At 33.2% G+C, this 24,793-nt stretch overlaps 2 protein-coding genes across 3 annotated transcripts; both read right to left on the bottom strand.

Annotated features, from left to right (window-relative positions):
- Window positions 1-775: 775 nt before the first annotated feature.
- LOC110810169 (homeobox-leucine zipper protein ATHB-15) lies at window positions 776-8,707 on the bottom strand. Of its 2 annotated transcripts, none has more exons than XM_088218153.1 (18): window positions 7,070-8,707; window positions 6,598-6,757; window positions 6,237-6,340; window positions 5,999-6,089; window positions 5,606-5,701; window positions 5,408-5,521; window positions 5,219-5,302; window positions 4,908-5,063; window positions 4,717-4,791; window positions 4,495-4,601; window positions 4,217-4,409; window positions 3,767-3,952; window positions 3,571-3,651; window positions 3,016-3,150; window positions 2,601-2,926; window positions 2,058-2,163; window positions 1,436-1,585; window positions 776-1,115 (listed from the first exon to the last, which is right to left on the bottom strand). In XM_088218153.1, exons 1-18 carry the CDS (start codon window positions 7,276-7,278, stop codon window positions 969-971), a joined length of 2,520 nt encoding a protein of 839 aa, XP_088074279.1. In that variant the 5' UTR covers window positions 7,279-8,707; the 3' UTR covers window positions 776-968. The 2 variants fall into 2 exon arrangements, with proteins under 2 accessions (XP_088074279.1, XP_088074280.1); XM_088218154.1 differs by having other exon boundaries at window positions 6,237-6,337.
- A 7,246-nt stretch (window positions 8,708-15,953) lies between these two features.
- On the bottom strand, window positions 15,954-16,448 carry LOC148266455 (uncharacterized). The gene is made up of 2 exons (XM_088219099.1): window positions 16,290-16,448; window positions 15,954-16,181 (listed from the first exon to the last, which is right to left on the bottom strand). The coding sequence occupies exons 1-2, from the start codon at window positions 16,446-16,448 to the stop codon at window positions 15,954-15,956; spliced, it is 387 nt and encodes a 128-aa protein (XP_088075225.1).
- Between the last annotated feature and the right edge of the window lie 8,345 nt (window positions 16,449-24,793).

The following is a 24,793-nucleotide window of genomic DNA, read 5'->3' as shown; positions in this document are numbered from 1 at the left end:
CATCGTCGCGTCTTGCCGTCACATCGCTTTGCGCAGCCGCCTCTTCGATCTGCGCGCGTGAATTTTGCTGCTAAACCATAGATATGTATAACTTATATTACTCTCGTATACATTTTACAATTTTAATTTTTGATGTGTTCTCCCATATATAGATATACACACACATACTTGAACTTTCAATTTTTTTGTTAATTACATATAATGTTAAATACATATGATATATATGTCTATATCAATATATAGGTTATAGATAATGTATATATTTTTATGAATTCACAAATATTTTAACCCAATACAGTTTTTGCAAGGCTTATGCTCTTATTGTACTTTTCTTATAACTTTTTTAAGTATCAATAGTAATTTTAATTATCTGCGTAACAGTAATTTTTATTTATGTTTTGTTCGACATTTAATAATATTTTTAAAGTGATTCATTTTTAAAAATAAAAAATTTTCAAACTTTCAAATAGTACAGAGTGTAATCATCTATCTACTTTACTCCAGAAATTTCTCAATTGCTCATTTTACTTACTGATACCTATAGGTACTACTATATTGTACCTATATTACTCATTTCAATTGCTATAACTAGATTTCCAATGAAATTTCTCAAACATATCTATCCATATGTTTTTCAAAAATCAAAATTTCCTATCACCAACAATACACAAACCTTCAAAAACACCGACCCATGTTCTCTTTTAACCTAATGAAATATATATTAGCATACTATTGACTAAGGAAATCCAATGAGATCGTCCAGGCAGAAACACTCTTAACTGCAAACGTCCATACTCCTTGAGTAAAATTTCATAAGCAACACAAAGTAGTCTTGGAACATAGGAGGAAACAGACTGCAGACTCTGTTATAACAACAACTTACTAGTTGTACTTATGCAAAACATACAAACAAAGCCAACAAAATACAACATAATATTTTGAATTTCCCTCCTTTCTGATACAAAGTGTCACACAAACGACCAATTCACAAACATAAAGCATACGCAATGAGCATTCTCCTCTTCATTTAACACCTTCCAAGCCACTGCCTTCTCGTATGAAACTGGTCTGCCCATGCTTGACAAACAGATCCCACCTTGCAAATATGCAAAACCCTACAGCAGAAAACAAAAAAAAAAACCACATGCATCAAGAGGTGCATACAAATCTATCAAATACATGTCATTCAACTATGATCATGTTTCCACTAGCAGAAAAGATAATAAATCACAAAACAGGGCTCTGCATATGAAATATATATCAACCAACCACAATAAAAAATCAAATCCGTTTTTTATGCCAGGTGGATCAGAATTTTCTTTCTACCTTGACTTCTTATTTTAAATAATTCTTTCTAGCTTGACATAGAAATTTAAATTTTTTTAAAAAATAAAAAATAAAAAAGGTTCAATATGTTTTCGGATAAATGCCAAACCTGTTGCATTATCTGTGGGAACTCTGAACAGAGAGTCTTTCTCCCATGATCATCAAATATCTTCTCCAGAGTTATGTCTTGCAATGCAACCAAGGTTGTCTCAAGCATATCAAGCCCCGCCTGGTTTGCAAACGTGAACACTGGCAATGCCTATATAGGCCATAAAAATTAGATTAAATTACTTGATCAAGGCCAGATAGAACTTGACCCAACATTCTAAAATTAAAGAACTTATATAGCTACCAATTAGACTAGAAATCTTCTGAACAATATACACTGCTTAGAAGGAAACTTTTTGTTTGAGGTGTAGAAGGAAATTTTGACATTTAGATGTCACATTATGCAATTTAAAGACAGTAAAAATAATTACTCGATGAACACTGCGATTAACTAAAGAAAGGCGGGAAACATGCATTATGATTTTCCTTTATTGCATCTTAAATTGCAATGTAACAATCATGCAAGCACATACTGGCATCTCGCTCTTCAAATTAGTTTTCATGAATCAATAGAGAAATTATTCTATTTTAATATGAACTGACTCCATCATAACGTAAATCCATAATCTGAATAATGTGGCAAAAAAGTTATTAAGGGAAAAAAGTGAACCAGTTGTCCACACCTTCAGCGAGCAGCACATGATGGCATCTGAATGATGCCACAGGGTTTTGAGGATTGTCTCACTTCCTTCATTGCTTGATTTCAACAGCTCCACACCCAAGTAACACCTGAAAAATATATAACAACTTCCCTGATCATGGATTCCAAAGAAAAGCTGCGGTTTTGCAGTTGCCAGTTAATGCAAGAGACCGTGACATGCATTGCATAAAACTTGGTTATACAGTGAACAAAATTCCAACAGCCCAACCCCTTTAAGTTCTTCCAACATTTTATAGAAAAGACTGCAAGAATTAAAAAGTAAATGTACCAAACATATCTGAGCAATAAATCAAGTTATATATCAATAAGACCTGTCAAGAAAGTAAAGTGATCCAAGAACTAAAGAACCGAAACCATTTTATTGGTTGTACTGACCATACACTAATAATAGCATAATCAATTTGCACCAAAAATCAATTTAATAGTAAAGAAGTTGATCAAACCCTGGTATAGCACAAATCCTAAGTAATCACAAGGATTGACCATGAAAGAAAACATGTCATACCTATAACTCTGGCATATCCAACGAGCAAGTGTCTGCGCTTCGGGAGTTCCAAGAGGGGTTCGGAGACCAGCATGTGAACTTAAATGAGAAGGAGAGAGTGCCAATGCAACCCTCTGAACTGATGAAATAATGCTGCGAACATACTGCCGAGCCATGGATGCTACATGCTCTTGCATATGGCTCTCAAATGCAAACTCAAATGCAATGGTCATCACGGATCTTGTACAGTTGGAATTTCCAGAATAATCATTTGAAGCTTTGTTTCCAGCAGGCCCAATCTCAAGGGCAGAAGCAAGATCCAGGGTCCGATTTGGACTGGAAGTTTCCTGGTTCATTTTTACATTGCATCAGTACAAGAAGGGCATTAGAAGAAACAAACAGAACACAAACTTTAGGTAATGATGTAGAAGATAACCTTGCCAGAATCAAGAGGAATTATGCGAAAGCCAGAAGGTAGAAGTGGTGCATCATCGGCAAAAGAAGCATCAATAGGAGCAAATATAAGTTCAGCACAGCTGCCAACAGCATTCTCATCCATTCCACTACAGAGCTACAAAAGCAGATCAGATGAAAATTAAAAGATAATATTAGGCAATTAACAGATTTTAAAAACTAGGAGAAATACACAAAGCATAAGTGGCATGTGAAACAATTGAAAAGATTTAAATCTCCTGCCATTAACTACTGACCAATCATAGGACTGTTTAATTTATGTCCAATGAAACAATAATTAGCTATATAATCCTTAAGGCATTTCCATTCCCATATCCCCAATACCACCATAGCAGTCTCGCTTTCAAACAGAAATATCACATAAATGACACTCCTACAAGATTTTGTTATGGACCCCTGGGTCTATACAGCAAAAGAAAATTCACTTTTTTTACAATAAAAACCTTTATCATTCCAGGATAATCAACTGAAAAAAAGTATCATTTGGAAAACAATAGAAAGGCAAAAGAAGACTTACCTGCAGGAGAAACACATCTCTAGGAATAATCGTGTCTTCAGGAGAATGACCAACACCCTCCAACTTAATCACCTCCAAGAACTAATAATCAGAAAGAAGTACTAATCAGATACCAATTAGGCTTCTCCAGCCAGAACTGGGATCAGTGATGGTAAAACAAAATATTAATAGTAACAGCAGATATTGGTCAGCTGACCTCTTCATGTTCAATGGTGTGAGCCAGAGGAAGTATAACCTGGCCCCCAAACCCTCCAACTCGAGACCCCGGTATGCTATATGGGCCAACTTTAACAGCTGCAGCTGAGTAAGCGTCAATGTTGTTGTCTGCCCATTCAGACCTGTGCTCCCTCAAAAAACGAAGTAGGATTGCAGGAGGGACATTCTTTGGAAGGAAAAGTGGAAAAAGTACACAGAAAGAAGAGAAAATTTGTTAGTCACAAGAGCAATGACAAAAAAAAATGCAACTGCACAAACAGTTTGAATTCCTGTCTGTATTCTTTCTGGGTAATGATAATGGCATACCCAACTAGAAGGCAAAGAAAAAAGAAGGCATGCATCTGACAATGATGATGATAATACATCAAGAGGAACACAAACGCAGATCCAAAAAGAAGAAAAGTGAATGAAACAGAGTCTGTATCCTGACCTGCAAAAGCATTGATGCCTTCGCACATAGAACTGCATTGCTGACAGATGGAAATCCATTAGTAAATGAAAGGTTTAAACCCATTAGCTTGTCAGGAGAAGAATTCACAAGGATAGTGACATCGTCCATCCCATCATTTCCCATCACAGACCAGCCTTCGTCAGTAAACCCATTGAGAGCCTCATTAAAACCCCTAAAAAATTCATCTATCAGACTCCAAATTGAAGGTGCATTTAACAAATACAAGCTCTTGAATTTCAAACAATACATATACAAACCTGCTCAACCTCTGGCTAAGTCCTCTTAAGGCTGCAGGCCTTCTGCCCCAGCCAGTGACATTAGACTGAGAAACCTCCTGAGCTATCTGCCTGAGCTGACGTAGAGCCTGAATGAAGATGAAAAATATCAGTGAAAATGGAAAAGCCCATGAACTTCTGAATTAATAAGCATGCCAAGTTAATCAAATAGTTGAACGTACTTAAAGTGACTAACAATCTTACCGCCATTGTTGTCTTTTGAGCAAGCACCGTTGATGATTCATACAACGGCCGCAGTACCTCGGGCACACTCCATGGCTATTTGATGGAAGAAGATATGCTAAAATTAATTAACTACTTCTCGGGGACTGATAATTTATAATTAATAGCCAACAATAAAGGTAAAAAATAACAAACAAACATACAAATATTACCTCCAAATCCATATGATCAACAATATGTATGATTGAACCACCCCCCTCACAAGGTCGTATCAAGTATCCACTAGGTAGCATTTCTGCTCTCACAAAATGTTGCACAGGTGGCATGCTAGGACCATTTTGAGTGTTTTTTAGCGACCTCTCACAAACCTGGCATTACACTGCACTAGATGAAGGACTCAAAGAAAAAGACAACTAACAAGGTAAAGCAAAATAAACAAAAATATGGTACTGTCAGCTGGTAAATAACATGAATATCGTGTCTGACCACATGATAACGAAAATCATAGCAGGTAATTGCATACCGCGAGACTGCCATCTTCTAAAACGGATGTATAGCGCAACAACCAGAAGTCCCGAGCTGGTGCCAATGTTGTTGGTGCATAGAGCTTTTTTATCCCAAAAAAAAAAAGGCGAGGCATCAAATCATTTAATTTTAAAATTCTCCAACAAATATAATAAGAGAACACTTAATATAATCCTTTAGTCCTTACCTGCATGTACAGCAGCTCAATGGTTCCACCATTAGCTGTAGGCAGCACATTGAGAACATCCACAGCTCGGCAATCACGAAACCAGGAGGGACGATCCTTGAGGATTTCTGCAACCTGGAAGAGGTATAATCATTTGGATTAAATCATACCTACAGATTAGAGAATCTAGCAGAAGGCTAAGAAGTCTGGTAGACTTACCCTCGTAGGCTCGAGGCCAACAAGGCCACATGCGCGTGCTGCCACGCCAGTGCAACCATGAGAAATAGCAACGATTCCAATGGAATCCGGACCAGGCTGTTAGATATTTGAAAAATTATTTAAAAAAACAGTAAGATGGAGCCTTTTCCAAAGGCTGAAAAATCATCCATATAAAAAGGTGAGGAAAACAGAAACAGATAAGAAGGAATAAAACTACTAGAATTCAGGAGTGAACCTATATCAAGGTCCATAATATCATATGATTAGTAATACGCTTAGATTTCACACATTCACTATTAAGTACTCTTTATTTAACAAAGTAAGCTAATAATAGTTTAAAGAAAACCGCCTATTATTTTTATTAAAAAAGAAGGAAGAAAAGTCAAGAAATACCTTCATTCCAGGCATTTGGACCCACTCCACAGCAGTTCCAGTGGCCTTTGAAAGAAACTCTGCTAAAGTCTCTTCTGCAATGGACAAAAGCCTGAAAAGAATACAAAGCATGAATTCACAACCCAAAAACCAAACTACTCTCACTCTCTCTCTCTCACACACACACACACGCACGCACAACAAAGTGGACACCAATCACGATAAGAGAAAAGGACCCAACAACTGTATCCCCACTAACCCTGCAGGACTAGCATCCCTCGGCGGATGCTGAGGTGTCAAATGGTGTTGACCGCTTGTCACCACCGATTCACAGCTTGTATCTTTGGTTGCAAGCGTTGTCTGCTACAAAACAATCATTCTCTTTTGTCAAAACATATAAGTCGTAGCTTAAAATATTCTATTCTACAAGAATTAAAGAAAGAAAGTGTGCGTTTGAGTAGTCTGTGTAATGTCATTAATGAAATCTTTTCAAAATCCTTTACAATGTTGAAGTCTAAATTTGTTTTTTTTATTTCTTTTTCCTAAGGTTTCTTAGCAACCAAAGGCTGCAATTGGCAACCCAGGAAACTATATTGCTTTTCTGTAAGCATAAAACTCACATTCTGGGTATGCTGACGAAAGTAGCCATTCTCATACACCAGTTGAGACACCTGCTTCTGCAACCGATCATTCTCCTCCATCAACAGCTTGTTCATTGCCGTTAGCTTCCTATTCACAGCCTGAAGGCGGGAAGCCTCTTTCCTCTGCTTCTCTCTGCATCTGAAGAGATGAAAACAGAAGCACACGAATACGCTTTTAGTATTATGTAAAACCAAAATCAATCAGTTGCAGAGAAACAAAGTGGAAAAAAAAGAAACCAGTACTTTGACTTAAACTCTACAAAAAAGGAAAGAAAAAAGGAGCTGATCCCAGCTTAAAAAAACCCAAGCAAGTCCTGAACTCCCAAATACTAATGAACGGCAAGATCTAACTCTAAAAGGGTTTCATTTTTTGTATAAATCTTTCAGCAACTGAACAAAATACTGAAGGAAAAAAAAATGAAAAAATGGGTTTCTGCAGAAAGAAACATACCTCCTGTTCTGGAACCAAACTTTGATCTGCTTTGGCTCTATGTTAGAGAGAATCGGGCACTCTCTTATCAACTGTTGGCGGCGAATGGAACTGGGTTTCGGACACTCATGGTAGAGCCTCTCAAGCGCCTCAACCTGCTCAGGTGTGTACCTCACATATTTTCCATTATCCATGTTCCCTAGCTTACCATCCTTGCAGGACATTGCCATCGTTCACTTGTTTCAACTCAACAAATCCACAGAAACCCACCAAAACCACTTCTGTAAAACCACAATTATATTTTCGTGGGTCTTTGCGGAGCTTCAAACCATGCAAGGAAAGAAACAATAACTACTTCCAACCGCAGACCCACAACACCCACCAAGGAAAAACTAAAGCAGACCCGAGTAGATTTCCTCTTCAAATCCAAATCAACTTGAGAAGCTTCAAAGATGCATATCCACCCGAAAAAACATATAACCTAAGCCAAGTAGCTCCTCTTCCTCACCAGATGGGGAATCCAGAATTTTTTACCATAAACTTTCAATAACTAAACAAGACACAAGTAGCTCATATCCTTCACTAATATTCCAACCACTTTTTGGAGCTCTCAAAGCCTGCTATGAGGAAGGGAAGCAACTGGTTTTGTCCAGAAATGGATATTATTGCTCAGTTTATGTATGAATCTCCAAACCTTTGCCCCCTTAGTGTCTGGTCTAATGGGGTTTTTGAATGTTAGATGCACGGATATGGATACAGATACAGCTAAACCGACAAGGGGCAAGGATATTCAGATTGGAGATGTTGCTATTCTTGTTTTGTCCACTTTGAGGCAAGCTCCAAACACAAGAAAGCATAAATCTTTCGAAATCAGAGATTTTAACACCACAAAACGATCTGACTGAGGAAAAACATTTTCAACAAGTGTTTCCTAAAAACACCCAAAAAAGCGGTAATAAAAAATAGAAAGGAAGATAAACAAAAACGAAACGACGCCCGCCAAGAAACGTTTCGTAGCAGGATTTTCTCGTGGTCAGCTACAACCGAGTCACCAACACGACCCAGCTAACCCTCCTATTCCGATCCCATGAAAACACCCGACTCACCAAAAACCGTTTCTTAACCCGAAACGTTTCGAAGCAGGCGTATATTCCGCTCAAAAGCTGCCACTCGTTTTCAAGATCTTCCCTTTCACGTACAAGAAGCCTGACTAAACCTCACAATCTCAGAGATCTTCATGTTAACTAATCTTCAAAAATCGTTCCTAACCTTTGAAACATATTTCCTTCCTTAAAATCTCATTGAACCACAAACTACGTTCTCTTCCACCATGAGAGCTCTGGGTTTTCTTCTTTAGGTAGAAAAAAAAAAACAAAGGAAAGGGAAAGTGGGTTTTGAAAGGAGAGAAAACAAAAAGGCCAAAAAAAAAAGAGAAAATGAAGAGTAATTTAGATATTAAAAAAAAAAGGGAAGAAAAGAGAATTGAAGGCAGTTCTATTTATGGTTTGGGTTTCGTTGTTGTTGCTTGCTGGTTGGTTTGATTGAGATTCATTGAAATTTTGTTTTAGATGTTGGTGTTTTTTGCAGTGGCTTTTTTTCTCATTGGCTGGTCACTTTCGGCTCCGGAGGTCGTCAACTCCACTGTGTAAGGATATGGGGAAGAGAGCAGCAGCACTGCACTGTACTACGTGCTCGTTCATCAACACATTGCTTCTATGAAATTACTATTATACCCCTACGTTGCTTTTGACAACCCGACATCCTCCACTTTGTTGAAATTTGTGACTGCCTCTCCCACATTTTGCTCATGGATTTTGTGCTATCCCCTATCTATTTCCAATTTTACCCTTATTCAATAAATGGTACTTTAAAAAATTGAAATAAATAATTGAATTTTATTACGATAGGCAATATTGTAAAAGCAAAAGGTGGGGCATTGAAGGAGGGAATGGCAAAATCGTAAATTAAGACGAGAAAAGGGGGCAATAAAGTAAAGGTGCCGCGCGGATCAGAGGCTTATAAAATACTAAAGGCATGAGAGGAGGTCTGCGTGGGACACAGAGGACACCATGATGAGGTTTTTGCATGCGTCTCGATTTTAAAGCTGGACTAATTTTTATTTTTTAAAAAATATTTATTAATTAATTTTTAAATTATTTATTATTATTTAATTCTTTAAATAAATACACTACGCATCATTATCCCCCTGCCAAAACCACAAAAATGAAATAACCGATATACGCATGGAAGGTTTGCACTTGCACATCGCTGCTTCAAAAATTAAAATTAAAAATTATCCTAATCAGTTTTAGGGTTTGTTTATAATTTAATTTAGATAATTAGGATTAAGAGAAATTAGACTGGATCAAATAATATTGGGTATTGTACATTTAAATGTACGTATGCAAATTAATTATATATCACGTATTTATTAAATATTATGTATAATATTATATACAACATAAATTAATATGTTAATTATATATAGTGATTTCTATAGATATACTATGTATTGCATATTATGTGTTATATCAACTATAACACTTGACAATTTCATTCCATTGAATGCATCAAATGATAAAAAAAAAAAATTAATGTTCGTGATAAAAATTCAAATTATTTAATGAATGAAGAAGATGAGATTAAACCCAATGTAAAGACAAGCCCAAATCAACCAAATTATAATCAATTTGTCAAATAATTATGGGAAATTAGATATTATTATGTAATAATATTTTGATTTTTTACCTTCATAATTATGTTATTAAATTTACTGTTGTAAGCTTTTATGATTGGTAATGAATTATCATTTTAGAGGAAAATGAAATCTTATATTTCTTATTAATTATTCAAATATGATAATGGTATTTTGAAGCAAAATGAAATTTTATTATAAGTGTCATTAATTATTCAAATTTTATTAAAACTAAAAAATTCATTATTTTTTTGTTAATTTTAAGTTATTTTAATATTTTACCAAATATAATTAGTTTTTATTTTTTTTTATATTTTTTGTCATTTTATTTTTAACAGTTATTTTCATTAAATATAATAATTTTTTTATTTTTAAAAATTATAAAAAATTTTACAGATATTTCTACTAAACAAATATTATCTTATTAAAAAATACTTTTATTGAAAAATTATTTTAACTACAGTTTTATAACTTACAAAAGAAATTATAGCTATATCAAATGGGCCCTTATTTAGTAGTTTATGGTGTCAAACTATTTTGTCTCAAAGTTTTAGTGATAGTCATTTAATTTTCATCTTTTTTTTAATATACAAGATTTGAATTAATATTGGATTAATTAAATGTGAAGTAATAGTAACTTAAACATAATAAATTATATTTAATAAAATTAAAATATAAATTTATAATAAAAATTATCTGAAATAAAATAACAATTGAATCATATGCAACATAAGCGTTACAATTATTATTTTAAGATAAAAATATAAGGATCCTTAAGTCAGTGAGTATTTGCCAAAAATAAATTACGTTTAAAACAAAATTTAAAGTATATCTTATCCATGTATTAAAAAAAAGATTTTATTTCTTTCAATTTAAGTATTAAAACTATAGTATCTTGCACAGTATTTGTTGAAAAAGAATGTTATAAATTATCTCAAAAATAAATCATGTACAAACACATAGGGGTGAGCATTATGGAGTATATAATGTTATAGTTCAATCTTCATTCCATGTTTTTTTACTAAAATTATTAGTTCATTTCAGTTTAATCTCAGTTTAGTCTAATATGGATTTATTCCTTTTTAGTTTTATGTTAAATAATTATTTAAAATATAAATAATATATATATATATAACAAAAATTTCTCATATAACACATCAAACCTATAACAGTATTCAAAATATAACTCTTCACAAGCGTCACTTATTATCTTCCCTATCCTATGTTCAAAATTCATCTAGCATCTTTTATGTATCACATCTTCTACGTCTTCTATTTCTAACTTTTACTTTGTTAGTCAAAATCGAAAAGCTTGTTTATGTTTATTTAATCAATTTTGGCATTAGTTCTATGGGTTGCTTGTTGTCCTTTAAGTTAGCCAATGGACATTTCCTCTTGTTCTCTCCACACTCTTTTAAGGTATATGTCCTCTGTCTCGCCATTTGCTTTTAAAATTGGTTTATTTTATGTAGAGCGTATATATACATATATAAGAATTGAATTCATGGATTTGTTCATTTCAGTCTGTCATAATTTAAACTAAATATTTTTTTTCACGTACCACATCCCGTCTTACATGGTAATGACTGGAGCATATTTATTTAAATCATATAAACTTGAGTTAAATAAAATAACTTAACTTTATTAATAATAAAATAGACGAGAAGTGTTACATCCCTTAAATATAAAACATAAACATATGTACGATACTCTAAATTTTCTTACTTACATTACTAAACAAAAATAAGAAACAGTAATCTTAAAATCAGAATCTAGACTTCAGAGATTTCCTATGTATCACCGCTCACTCTATAGCAATATCTTCTATATCTGGAGAGCGATAAGAGAGGTGAGATAAAATATATCAATAAATAATATTATAAAATCACAATATAATACATGCAATATATAGTTTCTTTACACATAACAGAACATATATCATATAATCTTTTCAAAACATAAATGAATCAGAAGACGAAAGTACAAATCACAAATCAGATGCATGTTGTTTACTTCATCACTATTATGGAGGATCAATCAATTACCATACATTATGCATAGGTATAGATATTTATCATTGCTTTCTCGTGTACCCGAACATGGAACGTCATACATGAGTACCTTAAAAAACTGCTACTCCCCGAACATGGAACAATTAGGCACACAAATCAAATTATTTCTCCATATACCCGAACACAGAACAGTTATGTATGGATACACACTTACCACTTCGCTAATACACTCGAACACGAAACGGTTATGTACGGTCATATTGAAGCCTACCATAATGCATGTGCTTTCGAATAACTTTTTTACATAATGAGTGATGCACACAATCAAAATCACATTTCGAAAACACAAAGCAAAATAACATTTATAACGAAATAAAACTTTAACAAATACTTACTTAACAAATATGAAAGACAAATTAAACATGTGCACATTTTTATACTGAAAATACGTAAAATACTTCAAAACTATGTAAGTTATGAATTGATAATATCCACTTACCTTAGGTACTTAGCAGTCGTAGTCTTAATTCCGATAGGGTTTCAACTTTATTTATGATTTTTTTCTCTAAAAAATTTGATAGGGTTTCGAGATAATTTTTGGTCATTTTCTTGACTCAAAAATATCAAACACAATACTAAAAAACTAATCCCAAAAATCAAATAGAAACTTAAGAGAAAACTTACCTATCTAACGGCTTATAACTCCTTTTTGATTGTGAGCCTTATTTTTCTTCTCTTCCTCTTTCTCTGCTCTCATAAATTTAACAGAGTTTTCCCAATATTTTTATCTAAAACCTCAAAATACTCTCAAATATTACATACTTCGTACTCTCTCTTCTTCCTTCACCTCTATGCTTCTTACTATTTTTCTCTCATTCATAATGTCTCTCACTCCCTTCTCATATCCCTTATTTATAGGAGTGGAGAGCCACGAGGGAAAAGTTGCCACAATTCCATCTTACTATTTCATCTAAAAGTTATCACTTTTCATCATATCACTTCACTTAAAAGGTTACCACTCTTCACATATTGTTTTACCTAAAAAGTCTTTAACATGCAACTTCATTTAAAAAGTTACCACTTTTCACATGTTGCTTTATCTAAAAGACTTTTTCACATGTCATTTTATCTAAAAGGTTACCACTTTTCACATGTCACTTTATCTAAAAGTTGTCATTTTTTGTTATGTCATTTTGTCTAATAGTTATCACTTTTCATTATACCACTTTATTTAAAAGATTCTTACATTTTCTCATGTCTCTTCATGCTTATTTTACTTTCTTCATCCTTATCCATCATTTTTTCATTTGACTATATATTATGTTCTTAACCTAATTATATATTTTTAAACACATACAAAACTAAATTAAATATATCAAATATAAAAAATTAACCCGGAGGTAGTTTTAAGCTATTACATCATCTGCCTCCTTAAAAAGAAATTTGGTCCTCCAAATTGGACTTACCAGTAGTCATAAACAGATGTGGGTATTTGGCTTTCATTTCCTTTTTTGGCTCCCATGTGGCTTCTTTAGTCAAATGGTGTTGTCATAATACCTTCACTAAGGAGATTATCTTGGACTGTGATATCCTTTATTTGCGATCCACTATCTGCACAGGAAGCACAATGTAGGATAGGTTATCCTGAAGTGCAAAGAGTTTATATCGAATTACATGTGATGCATCTAGGTGATATTTCTTCAACATTGACACATAGAAGACATTGTGTATGTTGACTAACTCAGGTGGCAATGTCAAACGGTAGGCGACATCTCTCATTCTATCCAATATCTCAAAAGGTCTAATAAATCGAGGACTGAGTTTTTTTTTCTTTCCAAATCTCATAATCCTTTTAATTAGTGAGATTTTCAGAAATGAATGGTAGCCTACTTTGAATTCTAAATTTCTTCTTTGATTGTCGGCATAATTTTTTTGCTTATTTTAAGTTGTTAGAAGATGTTTCCGAATCAATTTCACTTTCTTTATTGTTTCTTCCACTAATTTTGGTTCAACAAGTTTTCGTTCTCCAACTTCTTCCTAACAAATAGGTGATCTGCAGGGTCTTCCATACAAAGTCTCATAGGGTGCCATTTGAATGTTGGACTAATAACTATTGTTATACGCAAACTCAATCAGAGGTAAATGATCATCCAAATATCTCGCAACTCAATGACACAAGCTTGTAGCATATTTTTTAGAGTTTGAATTATTCGTTCTGATTGACCATCTGTTTGAGGATTAAAACTATATTAAAGGATAGCTTGGTCCCCATAACATTCTTTAAACTGGTCCAAAATCTTGAAGTAAAGCAGGGATCTCGATCGAAGATGATTGTGATTGGAATTCCATGTAATCTCACAATCTCCTTGATATAGAGTCTGAACAACTTGTCTAATGGGTCATTTACTTTGATAACCAGAAAATGAGTAGACTTAGTTAATCTATCAACGATAACTCATATAGCATCATGTTGGGATCTTGTTTTAGGTAGACCCACCACAAAATTCATAGTAATATGTTCTCATTTCCACTCTGCTACTGGCAAGGGTTAAAGGAGTCCTGTTGGTCTCTGATGTTCAGCCTTCACTTGTTGGCATATTACACATTTAAAAACCAACTCCATTATATCCTTCTTCATCCCACTCCATCGATATTTGGTCCTCAAGTTCTGATACATCTTAGTGTTAGCAGGGTGCATAGTAAATCTAAAGCAGTGCACTTATTCAAATATCTCAATTTTCATATTATTATTATTCGACACACATGCTCTGTTTCTAAATCTCAATACACCATCTTCTGATAGTTTGAATTCTGGCCTAAGTTCCCTACTAACATCTGCCATAATCGACTTCAAGATAAGATCAGACTGCTGAGCTTCTCTAATTCTTTGTATAAAAATATGTCGTACTTTTATATTGGCTAAGTATCCTCCTGATCTCTTATGTCAGACATTTATATTCAATTTCTAAAACTCCTCTATGAGTCTCCACTATGAGGTCATTATGTAGGCAAGAGTGCAAGTACTCTTCCTACTAAGTGTATTTGCAACCATATTACCTTCTCCTGGATGGTATAGGATATTGCAATAATAATCCTTAAGTAATTCCATCCATCTCCTTTGGCAATATTAAGTTCTTTCTGTGAGAATAAATACTTCAAACTCTTATGGTCTATGTGAATCTCGAAACTTTCATCATATAGATAATGACGCTATATCTTTAAGGCAAAAATTATGACGGCTAATTCTAAGTCATGGATAGGACAGTTCTGCTCATGATTTTTTAATTGTTTGGAACCATAAGCTATTACTTTTTCGTGTTGCAGTAGCACGTATCCCAATCCTAGTTTTGGAGCATCATTGTAGATAGATAATCTACCAGTACCATTAAGAATAATCAATACTGGAGTTGTTGTCAACCATTTCTTTAATTCTTGAAAACTTTGTTCATACTTATCATTCCATTCAAACTTTGTATCATTTCTAGTGAGATGAGTTAGTGAAGTAGCAATCTTTGAAGATTTTTCAATAAACCTCTTGTAATATCCAGCTAGATCAAGGAAACTTTGGACTTCAGTTACCGTTGTAGTCCTTTTCCAGTTTACTACTATTTCTACTTTAACTAAATATACTGATATCCCGTCCTTTAAAACTATATGTCCAAGGAAGATAACCTCATTTAACCAAAACTCACACTTCTTAAACTTAACATACAACTTCTGTTTCCTAAGTATCCCAAGCATTATTACCAAATGCTCCGCATGTTTAGGCTTACTCTATGAATAAATCAATATATCATCATTGAAGATGATGGCAAAATTATCCAAGAATGGCTGGAAGACTATGTTCATTAAATCCATAAATGCTTCATGAGCATTTATTAAACCAAAAAGCATGACTAAGAATTTGTAATGGTCATACTTGGTTCTGAAAGCAGTCTTGGGAATATCCTTTTTTAATTTTTAGTTGATGGTATCCAAAATGTAAATCAATCTTTGAAAATACTTAGGCTCCTTGAAGTTGGTCGAATAAATCATCGATATGAGGCAATGAATACTTATTCTTTATGGTAACTTGGATTAGTTGCCTATAGTCGATATAGAGTCGCATGGTACCATCCTTCTTCTTTAGAAATAGTACTGGAGCTCCCCATGGTGATACACTTGATCAGATGAAACCCTTATCCAATAATTCCTGCAACTATTTCTTGAGTTCCTCTAATTCAACTTTCGTCATTCGATATGGAGCCTTAGAGATAGGGCTCGTACCAGGACTTAAGTCAATGAAGAACTCGATCTCCCGATCTGTAGGTAAACTTGAAAGATCTTCTGGGAAAACATTAGAAAATCCCTTCACAATTGGTATCTGTTGTAGATTGACTTCTCTATTTTTATTCTCCACTACGTAAGCCAAATACCCTGTACATCCCTTCTCAAATAATTATTGAGCTTGAATTCAAGATATGAGACATGGATGTTTGGGCTCTCTAATCCATTTGAATTTAAAAGCCTTATTATTGGGAACATTAAAGGTCACCATCTTCCAATGGCAATCTATATTGGCCTGGTACGCAGCCAACCAGTCCATTCCTAATATGACGTCAAAATCATGCATATACAAGAGTATGAGATCTACTGGTAACTCTCTGTTGGCAATCTCAATAATACATGCTCGACATACTGTACTAGTGATCATGTCCTTATTGGCTGGGGTAGAGACTACTAATACATAATCTAATGGTGACTGTTAAATGTTTAGATGTTCAGCAAATTCATTTGATGCAAAAGAGTATGTAGATCATAGGTCTATTAAAACTTTAGCCAAGGTACTAAAGATAGTGAACATACCTTGGATTACATCCTGAGAGGATTAAACATCTCGCTCTGTAATTACATATACTCTTCATTGGGTTGTTGGTCTGATCAGCTCTTTATTTATAGGACACTCTTTGATCCGATGTTAAGTACTACCACATCTGAAGCATCAATTTGTCAACTTGTAGTAGGGTCTGCTACCTTGTTTATTTCTACAATGGGGACATATCTGTTCTGGCCCTTATGTTGGGACTAAGAGATCCATTTTCTGCCTTTTATTAGGTTGTTGTGGCTCATAGACCTTCATCTTATTGTTTGGTATGAATGGTCGAACTCGTTGGATCTGTTGTGGGACTGGACTTGTAGCCTCTTCTGCAATCTGGGCTCGTTCCAGTGCTTCTTGATAGTCATTAATTTTCAGAACATAGATTTTATCCCAGATCTCTTTACGCAGACCTTTTTGAAACTTCCTAGCTCTTAGGCCTTCATCTACTACTAGGTTAGGTGTGAACCGAGCCAGTTCTATAAACTTTTCTGCATATTCAACCACCTCATATTCCTTTGCTTTAATTCTAGGAACTCCATTTGCTTTTGTTCCTGAACAAATTCAGGAAAGTACTTATCATAGAATGTCACTCTAAATGGTTCCTAAAGGATCGGTGTCCTCAACGATCCCTTCTTTAGGTGCCACTAGTGTTTTGTAGCTTCCTTGCACATGAATGTGGCTAATTGTATCTTTTGCTCTGAAGTGGTGTTGAGAACCTGAAATATCTTCTTTAACTCCATGATCCACTGTTCGGCTAATATCGGGTCGATTGCTCCAGCAAATGATGGTGGGTTCATTATCTTAAATCTTTCAATGAGTTTTCCATTATTTTCCTCCATCGGCTGGGTGTTACTGGTGCTACTATTATTACTGTTTGTAGCAATTTGGCTATGGACTACGTGTTGAGCTACCACCGTGGCCAAGCCTTCGACTATAGGCATGAGTCTATCTAGACTTTGCTTAATCTAGTCTTCTGAAATTTGATGTACCTGCTCTCTCGATATCCTTGCCATTTCATACATTCATGAAATTACAATTTAGAGATATTTTCCTATATTTTCCAACTCTATCTAAATCTTATGTAACCTTAAGCCTCATATTCAAGGGATGTCCTATAATCATGCTCTGATACCACTTGTCACGGACCACACTCCATCTTATAGGATAATGACCGGAATATATTTCTTTAAATAATATAAACTAAGTAAAATAACTTAACTTTATTAATAATAAAAGAGTCGCATAAGCATTACATCCCTAAATATAAAACATAAACCTATGTACAAGACTCTAAATTTCTTTACTTATATTACTAAACAAAAATAAGAAACAGTAACTTTAATATTAGAGTCTATACTTAAGAGATTTCCTTCGTATCACTGCTCACTCTGTAGGAGTATCTTTTGTATCTAAAGGGTGATAGAAGAGGTGAGATAAAATATTCCAATAATCAATATTATCAAATCACAAAATAATACATACAATATATAGTTTCTTTACACACAAAAGATTATATATCATATAATCTTTTTAAAATAGATACGAATCAGAAGACAAAAGAACAAATCATAAATCAGATGCATGTTGTATACTTTATCACTATTATAGAGGATCAATATGTTATTATACATTATGCATAGGCACAGATACTTATCACTGATTTTTCATGTATCCGAACATGGAACAACATACATGAGTACCTTAAAACACTGCTACTCTCCAAACACGGAACAATTAGGGTGTGTAGATTAAATTGTTTTCCTATATGCTCAAACATATAACGGTTATGTATGGGTACACACTTATCACTTTGCCAATACACCCAAACACAGAACGGTTATATACGGTCAGATTGAAGTCTAGCATAATGCAGGTGCTTTCGGATAACTTCTTTGCATAATGAGTGATGCACACATATCAAAATCACATTTTGAAAACACAAAGCGAAAAAACATTTATAACTAAATAAAACTTTAACAAATACTTAACAAATTCGGAAGACAAATTAAATATGTGCATATTTTTATACTAAAAATATATAAAATATTTTAAAAATACGTAGGCTATAAATTTATAATATCCATTTACCTTAGGTCCTTAGTAGTCATAGTCTTAATTCCTACAGAATTCTGGCTTTATTTATGAATTTTTTCTCTAAAAAATTTGACAAAGTTTCAAAATAATTTTTAGTCACTTTCTTAACTAAAAAATATCAAACACAATACTCAAAAACTAATCCCAAATATTAAAGAAAAACCGAACTTCAAAACTTAAGAAAAAACTTACATTTCTAACAGTTTATAACTTCCTTTTGATTATGAGCCTTATTCTTCTTCTCTTCCTCTTTCTCTGTTCTCACAAATTTAGCAGAGTTTCCCTAAGAATTTTATCTAAAATCTCAAAATATTCTCAAATATCACACACTTTATGCTCCTTCTTCTTCCTTCACCTCTATACTTATTATTTTTCTTTCATTCGGCATGTCTCTTCCTCCCTTCTCCTGTCCCCTATTTATAGGAGTGGGGAGCTATAAGGGAAAAGTTATCACACTTCCATCTTACTATTTTATCTCAAAGTTGTCACATTTTATCATGTCACTTCACTTAAAAGATTATCATTCTTCACATGTCGTTTTACTTAAAAGACCATTTAATATGTTATTTCATCTAAAAGGTTACCATTTTTCATATGCCGTTTTATCTAAAAGACTTTTTCACATGTCATTTTATCTAAAAGGTAACTACTTTTCACATGTCACTTCGTCTAAAAGTTATTATTTTTCGTTATATCATTTTATCTAATAGTTATTATAACACTTCATTTAAAATATTCCCACATTTTCTCATGTCTTTTCATGCTTATTTCAGCTCCTTCATCCTTATCCATCCTTTTTTCGTTTGACTCTACATTATGTTCTTAACCTAATTATATATTTTCAAACACATGCAAAGATAAATTAAATATATCAAATATAAGAAATTAACCCAGAGGTATTTTCAAACTATCACATTTTTGTTTTACTTTGGTACTTTTTTGAGATGATATGCACATTTTTAGTGATTTTAGACAGTATAAAAGAGTTTCTAAACGCGTTTTCTCATTGTAACAAGCTCATACACCTATTGTAAACTTGGTTAATTTGCAAAAACTAGTAAAGCATAAGTTCCACAACACTATACTTCTTTCATTTAGCAAGTAACAACATTTTTGAAAAAATAAAAAGAAAAAACTAATTGGAAATAAAGAGAAAAAGAAATTCGTAAAAATGTGAATTAGAGAGGATTGTAAGACATGATAAAATTAGTAAGACATAAGTTAGTTGTTTAGAAGTTAAGGTAGGGTGACTTCATTAAATGAGAGAAATTAATCATTAATGTGGAGATTTTTTGTGCAACATATTACCACTTTTTTCATTTATAATTATTCTTCAATTTATCACAATTGGTCCTTCATTACCATAAAGTTTTAAGAACCTCTATAAATCAACTATTTGCATTACTATTAGAAAAGAAGAAAGTTTGTGAAATCAAATATCAAACAATATTTATAAAAAGGACACGTTATCTCTCATTTTTCCTCTTTTCCTCAAGTTTAGAAACTTTTTTTTTCACACGTGTAAGCCCAAAAATGTTATGGAGAATGTTGTGTATTTTTTTGTTAGAATACTAAAATAATCTCATACTTAGTTAATGAAAAAAAAGCAAACTAAAAGGAAGAATTTAGTTCTAACTTTTGAGTGAATATAAAAATATATGCACAATAAAGGTGTTAACGATTAAATTTTTATTTAGTATTCACAAAACATTCTTAAAAATCTAACAAGAAATTAGTTTTAAACTATAATTGCTTTAACAAACAAAGTAATGACTTAGACATAAGATTTAAATGTTCCAATTTGAGTGGCATAAGCCTTCATGTTACGGCCTTGTGCATTATTAAGTTTATATGAGCACTTAAGAACATAAGCAAATCCTCTTTGAAAACAACATCACTTTTGTATTTATTTTAGGCGAGATTAGTGTGGATTTTTTTTTAGCTTTAGCATCTCACTCAAAAAGATTTTAGCACTTTACAAAGAGCATAAAAATAGTAATCTTATTATTTCACTACACAATCTATACACTATATCATAAGAATTTAATCAATTATATTTGCATAGAATTCAAGCCACCATACGATTCATTTTTCCCTTTTAACATAGTTATTAGCTAAGGTATACCCACATGTGATTTTTATTCTTCACTGTGTTTAATAAGAATATTTAATAACAACATTATACTTTACACCCCAATACCCTATTTTAAATGGAAATGAATGGTCATAAAAGATAACAACAAGATTATGTAAAAACATTATGTTTAAAGTTTAGAAATCTATAAATTTTGTTGATGGGTGCGTAGCTAAGAATAACAAACTTATAGGTTTTTATCCTATGGGCCTTTTAGGACCTGAAGACTTATAAAGGTAAACAAAAAAAACCTCAAACTTGAAAATATTATGAGTTAGGTTCCCGATTCTTCTATTGTTCAAAAGGCATAACATTGAGTAGCCATACAACCATTTTCAAGGACATAGTTTGTAGTAAGTAATGCTTCACCTCACATATTTTATAAGCATTAAAGCTAATATTTAGCATTAGATGAATTAATTAAAATTCAATGTTGGATGAAAGACAATACATATGTAACACCCCACCCATCGTTGCGCTTAATTGATTTGAAAAATCCTATTTGTTTGGGTCTTTGGCATCATTGAACTTATTTAATTTTCTCTGCATGATATTTATCGTAATTCATAAAAATTTGGTTAATTTTTAATTATTTTATTTTATTTAATTTTTTACATTTAACTTATTTAAATGAATTTTAAAAATTGAGAGAAATCGAAAAAACGACGAAATGGGAAGATATTCGGGAAGTGGAACTGCCCGCGCGGATGTTGGGCACTGTGCGGGCATAGTAGCCACGATATGTGAGCATAGTGCGCATGTCCCATCTGCACGCACGCACGGGATGTGCGCACAGCGTGCACGACGTGGGAATAGGTCCTGCGCACGTCTTGTCGCATGCAGGTGGGCCATCCGTGCGTCACCTTATGCTCAGATAGGCATCATACACTGTGTGTGGACATGCACCGCACACTGTACGTGTGCCGTCCATGCAGCAGGCCTGTGCGAATAGGCACTGCGCACGTGGCGCCCAACACGCCAGTTAAGGCACTGCTGCCTTAGGCAGTGCGCCGTCATCACCTCGGGCAGTGTGTTGCCACTGCTAGTGGAGGAGACCCTTCTCCCTCATTTTTCATGCCAATCATCTTTTTCTCTTCTCTCTTCATCAGATCTCACCACTTGGTATGAATTCTATGGTTCTAAAATTTTATAAATTGATATTTCCCCTTCCATTGCTCCCCACACTTCTATTCTTCCATTTTTCAAGATTTAGAGAGAGTGATATAATAGTCTAGTGAGAAAAAGAGGAAAAGAAAGAAAAATGGTGAAGGAGAAAACATCAAGCCTTCATAGATCGTGCCGTGGTTTGGTTATGAGCAAATTGTCGTATCTGTATCTAATTTGATCATTCTACTTGGGTAGTTGGAAATCTGTATCTGCCTTCAAAGATAGAAGTTGTAATGTTTTCACGAAGCATAGCATGAAAATCTGAGTATTTCATGATTTATTTAATTTTCTCTATTATATAGCATGATGTATGTTTGATTTATTCATATTTGTGTATTATGTTCTTAATAAATAAATTATTTTCATAATGTAAGATTGGTCTACGAGTTGGCTAAATTGTAAGCTTGTAAGTTAAAATAATTCACATTTAAAATTTTACGATGTTAATTTAATATTATTTTTATCGATCTTGCTCGTTGAAGTATGCATCTCTCCAAACCACGTAAATCTTACATTTTTCTTCTTATACTTGTTGCTTTGTGTGGTTGCATCTATGATCAAGATTGATTTTCGCAACAATTAGTATAAAAGTCAGGAAGAAAGAAAAATATTATTGTTTAAAAAAAGAGGGAAAAAACTATCGATCTCAGGTTTCTTTTACTTTTCGAGGCAACCCAACTAACTAAGAGAGAGAGAGAGTAGCGACAATTAAGAGGCAACCCAACCGACAAGAGAGATATAGTGTCAGTAACCAGAAGTAATTACTTGCTAACTGACCAACGAATCCAGTCACCACCAATCGGTGTTCGAATTTCATCCAATCAAGAGTGCAACCAGAAGGCCAGGTGCTCTATGTATGAATAGATAGTGAGTATGTGAAGACACAAAAGAAGCAGTAAAAAGGCTATTTAGCTACAAGTTTTGGTTGGTGTTCTTTAGTTGACACAAAAGAAGTCTTTAGTGTTTTGTGACAATCTAAGTGTCATGCATCTCACCAAAAACTAAATGTATTATGAGCATACGGAACATATTAATGTCAGATATCACTTCATTTGAGACATTATATCATAAGGTATTGTGGTTGTGCAAAAAGGTGTTTATACATGAGAATCCTACAAATATGATGACCAATACGATCCCAGTTAGTAAGTTCAGGCATTATCTAGACCTGGTTGAAGTATGTAATACTCAAAAGTTGCTCCTGTGAGGGCATTCTGGCAAGATAGTGTGATGATAGTGTTATTTATCTCTATTAATCTTGATAGAGAAAATTCAATCCAATAAGAAGATTTATTGATGTAGCTTGATTCTGGGTATATTTTAGGAATATTTTAGGAAAAATCCTAATATTTTTTATATATAAGGGTTTATAGCTTGTTTGATGTACTCTTATTATTCATCATAATGGAAAGTTTTCTTATCGGTCTTGCTTATGGTAGTAGGCATTTCTGCCGAACTACGTAAATCTTGTGTCTTTTTTTTTCTACTCATTACTTTGTGTGATTATATATATAATAAGAATTAATTTTCACAATAAAGAGAAAGTAAGAAAACTTATTAAGACATTTTAACTTTCACAGTCGCTTCCTTGGTTAGTTACGTTATTACTTTGATATAATGTTGTATTATGACTTAAATGAGTATTCTTCTTCCTATATGCCTATCAAAAATGGGTTGTTTAATCTTAACATATCAATCCCTAGGAATTCCTTGTATATTCCATCAATAATTTTCTTAAGAATTATTAATATAACGAATTTAATTTTTTCTCCCCATTCTCTAATAAGACATGCTCTTGCTTTAGTTGTATTTCAACTTCATAAATCTACACATTATCTTGTGCTCCAATAGGAACTATTCCTATCCACTTGCCAAACAAAAGCAATATTCAACCTCTCTTCTTAGGCTTCCTATATTTGTCTTTATCTAGTACCTATTTAACTATTGTCTTTTAGATTTTAGAGCTTGCTTGTGAAACCATAGCCTCCTTTAACTCATTTCCTTCAAGTTTTTCTTAATAAGCACCATCACCCATCATGTAGTTTTTTTCTCAACATAGTCCATCTTATCTTAGTAAACATACAATCATTCACTCATCTCATATTTTAAACACCCACTCTTCCATACTATTTGAACTTACAAATTGTATTATAATCTAAAAGATGCATTTTTCTATGGCAAAAAAAAATTTGCATCCTATTTAAATGTTTTATTCTAGTCAAGGATATCACAAATGTTGGGTGGAAATTACAAAGTATGTGTTAAGGAAATTGGGATTGTCAACATGAGTTAATCTACTTGTTTGACTTTTTTTATTTTATTAAATTCAAGCATTTGATCCACCATCCCTCTAACCACTTTTAAACTTTATCAGATTGATTGATAATATTCGCTTCTAGCCCTTTTAAATGATTGATAAATATCTCCTCAAGTTTGAAATTCTTTGAATACCACTATAAATGACCACTCATTCCCTCTCTTTCTTAGCAATGTTCTCATACAACTTCAAAATTTTCCCTACACTTATAATAAAAAACCTCCAAGAATTTTATAATACTCTAATTCCTTTTACAAACCTTTCAAACAATACGAGATCATTTACAAAAAACAAATGCATTATTTTTTTTTTATTATTTTAAGACAAGTATTAATGACTATCATTCCTTATTTTTCACTCTTTTATTTATGAGCTATGATATTTTTAAAACACAAGAAAAATAAGAGTGAAAATATTGGATCCTCTAATCATAATGCTCATCAATTTGAAGGTAACATCAATTTTTAC

Source organism: Carica papaya, chromosome 4 (genome assembly GCF_054855325.1).
Source record: "Carica papaya isolate Zhongbai chromosome 4, ASM5485532v1, whole genome shotgun sequence".
Classification (NCBI taxonomy): domain Eukaryota; kingdom Viridiplantae; phylum Streptophyta; class Magnoliopsida; order Brassicales; family Caricaceae; genus Carica; species Carica papaya.
Note: the sequence above shows the minus strand (reverse complement) of the source record. Positions and strands in the feature narration are given on the sequence as shown.